General features: G+C 33.4%; 1 protein-coding gene across 3 annotated transcripts; it reads right to left on the reverse strand.

Moving 5' to 3' along the window:
- Nucleotides 1–252: 252 nt before the first annotated feature.
- Nucleotides 253–5,231, reverse strand: LOC149159943 (metal transporter Nramp7.2-like). 3 transcript variants are annotated; one of them, XM_089433587.1, is made up of 13 exons: nucleotides 4,936–5,231; nucleotides 4,369–4,453; nucleotides 4,195–4,235; nucleotides 3,981–4,059; nucleotides 2,989–3,093; nucleotides 2,743–2,852; nucleotides 2,421–2,602; nucleotides 2,172–2,241; nucleotides 1,626–1,799; nucleotides 1,346–1,450; nucleotides 1,077–1,208; nucleotides 737–832; nucleotides 253–641 (listed from the first exon to the last, which is right to left on the reverse strand). In XM_089433587.1, exons 1-13 carry the CDS (start codon nucleotides 4,945–4,947, stop codon nucleotides 360–362), a joined length of 1,473 nt encoding a protein of 490 aa, XP_089289713.1. In that variant the 5' UTR covers nucleotides 4,948–5,231; the 3' UTR covers nucleotides 253–359. The 3 variants fall into 3 exon arrangements, 2 of the variants coding, with proteins under 2 accessions (XP_089289713.1, XP_089289714.1); XR_016261175.1 differs by having other exon boundaries at nucleotides 505–641; nucleotides 1,106–1,208; XM_089433588.1 differs by lacking the exons at nucleotides 3,981–4,059; nucleotides 4,195–4,235.
- Between the last annotated feature and the right edge of the window lie 314 nt (nucleotides 5,232–5,545).

Genomic DNA, 5,545 nt, shown 5'->3' on the forward strand with positions numbered 1-5,545 from the left:
AATATTTATAAAGTTGTTTTTGGAATTTTTTAGTGGATATTTAGGTTTAATTTTTTTAAAATTTGGTAAGAATTTATTGAAATTTTTGAATCCATCAAACTTTATCCAATAGAAGTGCTCTAAGGATTTTACAAGGTGTTGAATCTATATAAATAATAGAAATAGATATTTCAATATTTCAATAAAGCTAGTTTAAATAACAGAAATCAATATTTAACCACAAATTATTTAGCAAAATTTCAACACCAAAACTCCAAACAATCACACTAAAAACAACTGCAATATTTACAAATTATTTGTCAGAATTTCCACACCAGAACTCCAAACAATCACACTAAAAACAACTTCAATATTTACAGCTAATCGGTGGCAAGAATCTGTAATTCTTGTTCAGGGTCTGAAGGACTGTGCGTGGACAATTCTCCTGGCGGTATATAAGTGACCTTCTTGTCTCGCCTAAAAGCTAAATACAGAATTCCGGCCAGATAGAGAGCCATGAGTGGAAATACCACTAGTGCTATAAATACTGAAGCAACCTTAGGTAGACTGTTATGGATTAACCATTTACCAAATTGTGTGCTGAGGTAGTAGATGTTGATGCCTATGATACAGAGTCCAATCCCCCAGGCAGCAACCACAGTCTGTGACAAACATAGAAACAATTAGCATTTAAAAAAATTAAGGAAAAAAATATTTGTCCATAACAATTAGCATTTAACAGATAGCAGTAGCTCACAGCAACTGAGTTCTTGTGAGGTCCCATCTTGGTCTTACTACTTGTAAACTTCAGCAGGGGAATTAAAGCAAATGGCAGTTCAAATGATAATATCATCTGCAAGAAAAGATTCTTAGTGATAAACTGTGATGGTTTAAATTGGAAGAAAATAGACATATATTTTTTATCGTGTTTAATATATTATTCATTTTGATTGAAGTGTTTAATATATTATTCATTTTGATTGAAGTTGAGAATTGAACAAGTGATTTCACATAAAAAAAAAAAAGTGCCTTAACATAATTTATCACAATTTATTCAACACCCTCAAACAAATAAACATATAATTTAAAAATCACACCGAAGCAATAATAATTAGTTTCCCAGCACCGGAAGAGCCATAGATTAGTGAGACTATCAAGCTTGGCAGGATGGCAATGCCCCTTGTGATAAGATTACGCTTCCATGGCTTCATTTTCATATTAAGAAATCCCTGGAACATGAAATACCCCAAAAAATTAAATGCTATTCTATGCTGTCCAAACGAACATTATAGAGCTTAGTTTAGCAAAAGTGAATGATCCTTTGTGTTTAACCTCAAAGAAAATTTCATTTTGTAATGCATTACACCTGCATGACATACTGTCCAGCATAAGTTCCTGTGATAGTTGAACTTTGTCCAGATGCTAGGAGTGCTATAGCAAAAACTGTTGAGCTCCAATTCCCTAGAACTTGCTGAAGAACAATAAAACAGGGTTTCCAGTTTATGCGATTCGAAATCTTAACCATGAATTTTGTAAATAATTGCTACACCGAAATTGTTAGATGTAAACAAATTTTGACATGTCGCTTAACAACTTTAAAATCACGATCAATGGATGGCTTTTCTAATGCACAGCTATCGACATACTTTTAGTAGAAACGCTGATGAATTTATGTCCAGGTTCCCACAACTCTGCAACTCCTCTGCAGGTAAGTTTGGCGAAAAACAGATGGACCCGGCCACACAAGTAATAGCGACGTTGATCATAAATGCGAAAATTAGAGCAACGGCAGTTTCTATGAAGAAATATCTGCATGCTAACTGCAAAATAGACAATATTCTCAATCCTTAGATCTTGAATTAGATTTGTTCAGCCGAGCTGCTCAAGTCGATTGTGGGTTCCAGAAATATTAATTACAGGGGATATGAACCAGATAAAATATTTACACTTTTCTTTTCTTTTTTGGGTCTAATTCCCCTCAGCTTATCTCGATTGTTGATTTTCTTAATATTTCAGAAAGATATGGACTGGTCAAATAATTGACCGTGCTCGTATCTGTTTGATTACGGAATATTCTGTAATCAGCAAGAGATATAAAGATACCCAATTCCAAAATATTTTGAAAATCCGCAATCAACTTAAAAATACCAAATTAATTTGGAAATGAGAATTGAAAATTGAAAAATACTTACATTAATTCCAGAAGTTGAAGGAGTTACTTTACGAGAGAGAACCAAGGCAGAATGAAGAAATAGATTGTGCCTGGACATGTTTGATCACAAGATCAGTTACATTGTCCTGAACTGAAATGTTTTCGTAAGCCAAATTTAACCAACCAAGGAAGTCTCTTGGAAGAATGGTATATATTTACTTATAAATTCAAGAGTAAACCAAATATTTCCATTGAATTGATAAAATTGTTTAAAAAAATCATATCTTACGGCATAATCATAGCTCCGAGAAGAGAGATGGCAAGACCAGTTGCTCCATTTCCCTTTAACTGAGGCACGAACAGTCCTTTCACAACCTCTTTCGCTTCAGGCTTTGCATATGCTATCTCTCCAAAGAAGCATGCAAACATTATAAATACCAGAAAAGCAACGAACCCCTCCAATTTTCTTATCTGAAATCCCATGATTTATAAGAAAGCAACAATTTCAAACAGATGTTAAAGATTTTCAAGCAAAACGGTTTCACAGGAAAGATAAAATGAAATGTTATATGAAAACACTTGAATATAAGATAGTGGAAAGGATAGAGCACCCCAAATCTCTGCAGGCCAAGAAGCATGAGTGTGCTGAGTCCAGTTATTAGCACACCAAGCCATACAGGTATATGGAAGAGTATATTAAGAGCAAAAGCAGTTCCAAGAACTATACAGTGAAACAAGGAGAAAATAAATTAATAAAAATAAAACATTTAAACCAAAAATCATTCTATATTATTGTCAACACACTATGTTTAAACCCACAAATCAAAATTAGAGAAATTCTACACTGAAATAATAACCTTCAGGAATATCTGCTGCAATAACAGCAGTCTCTGCAAGCAGCCATAAGATATAATTGATGTTCTTTGGGTACTCTTCCCTGTAATGTTCTGCAAGATGCTTACCTAGTGAAAGTCAACAAAGTTCACTGGTGAGCCTAATACCATGCCAGTGATGAAAATACCGATTCAAATAACTTTTTTCCTTTTCTTCTTCTTGCATTTTTTTCCCTCAATGTAGGCCAAATTGAGGTAGGGCTAGTTTTTTTTATTGGATTGAAGAAAATTCATATATTTATAATGGGATGTTTATCAAATACATTTTTTTTCCCTCAGTGTAGGCCAAATTGAGGTAGGGCTAGTTTTTTTTATTGGATTGAAGAAAATTCATATATTTATAATGGGATGCTTATCAAATAAAAATCAGCTATCTACAATAGCATGTTTATCAACAAGATTGAGATATTTAATTTCCAAAAAATGATTTCCATCTTTAACTCTTCCCATAGCTATTAGTTAAAATGGCTTCCATCGTCAACCACTCCTATTACTATAATTGAAAGTGAGATACTCGTTAAGAAAAGTCTTTTGGTAGAAATCATATAAGAGAAAATTTTGGCCTAGGCATTTAGAACCAACAAGTGCGGTTCATCTTTTGGTCATCATGATAAACCACACTGGTTGGTTAGAAAGGGAGTTGTCTTTAATGCGACTTTTGGAAGCTTTTCCGGTTGGTTTTTACCGTCTAATTTCTTTAAAGTCCGGTAAGAAATGATTGAAATCACAAGTTTCATGGTAATCCCTGTACAATCTAAGTGCCCTAGTGGTTTTTGAGGGTGGTGAATGCACATATATAGTCAAAAAACCAGTTTATTTCACCTCAATTTTTTTCCCAATTCCGGAAAATCCAAAAAATCTCACTAAAGACAACTCCTTTAGAAACCTCTAAGCAAAATATTTCTCTTATGTGATTTCTAGTCACCACAGAAACTTGAATACAGAAAATAACTAACCAGTTGTTACTCCTAAATTCGCGGCAAGAGATTGAATAAGCAAGGCAAACAACGACGCCACCAGGATGACCCAGAGTAGCTAAAAACGATGATCACATATCATGTCAGAATTAGAATTTGATATTATCATAAATGCAAGCTCGTTTCCTTTGTAAAAACATAGTTAATCATAATCAGTTATTTGATTCAAGAGCTTATACATATTAATATATACCTCATATTTGTACTGTGCACCGGCCTGCAAATCAGTCTCCACTGAGATACAAGTGCAATAACAGTTTAAATTAATATCGACACACATCAATGTTATCAGTTGCCTCTTCATATGAGTTTACATCATCATGGTTATACATCAAAGAAAATGGATCAGAGACTAGAATTTGCATACGATTTCCAGGATCAACGTAGGCTATGCTAACGAGAAAACCCGGTCCAACATAAGCAATAAATTTCCTCCACCCTGGTTTCTCCTCCTGTAATAGTTTGCAAATAAAAGTAATTAGAAGGCAACATAACCTTTTTTTTTATCCCTGATTCTCATCAAGCTCAAGAAAAACAGTTTAAATTAAATGATTAGAAAAGCTATAATGTTTTAGCAGGTAGTTTATAATTGTTTAATATGTAGATTTTTACAGTTAAGAATTTGATCATGAAAATTTCCGGAATACTGTGTAATTTAGTTTTTCACTCATTTTATATGAAAATGAAAATCTCACTTTTTAGGTGTGAAAATGAAAATTTCAATGGCGAACATTTCATCTATCTTATATAAAAATAAAAAATTTATTATTTGAATTTTCTATCTTTAAAAATGAGTAAAATATTCACGAGAAAAATCCAAACCTCAACCAGATTACACAGTGTTCAAGAGATTTTCATCACTAACTATAATGTTTTGTTTTAAATTAATTGAATATGTAGCATTAAGACGATGTAAACGATTTGCATAATTTACCTCTTTCTGCATCTTGACATTCCCCGACGAATCCAATTTATTTGAAGAGGCGAACAATCATCTGTTCTGTATTTCTCGTAGTCCGCTCGCCGTAAACTGTCCCGATCTCGCTTCTGATACATCAGCCATTGTTATTCAGTTAGGTATCTCCCGAAGTTACGGGGCTATTTTTCCGAGTTCCTTAGAGAGAGTTGTCTCACATCAGCCATTGTTATTCAGTTAGGTATCTCCAATTGTCTAGAAAATGTCAGAGATCTCACAGCAGAATTGCGAGGCGAATGACGTGCATACCTGGAACAGGAAGGCCATGTGAGGAAGTTGACCTCACGCCATAATTTATAGGCAGCCTAGCTAAGTTGGGAGCTCATGACGGGAAGACTGAGCCATTGATGAGCCGCCCCACGTGAGGACAAGTGACGAAGAACATGATTATTAGCTGAATTTTCGTTTAAAATATAGATGAGTTGCTACCTAGTCAAAATCAGTTTAAATTCATTTTAATTTTAAAATAAAATATTACTTTAATTTAAATTTTAAAATATTTGATTTCTTTAAGATAAATTTACATTTCTTAAAATATATTTAAAAGGGTTTAATTATTAATTATAAT

This window comes from Pinus tabuliformis, chromosome 5_2 (assembly GCF_031772625.1).
Source record: "Pinus tabuliformis cultivar Carrire ecotype Pingquan chromosome 5_2, CPIR1, whole genome shotgun sequence".
NCBI lineage: Eukaryota > Viridiplantae > Streptophyta > Pinopsida > Pinales > Pinaceae > Pinus > Pinus tabuliformis.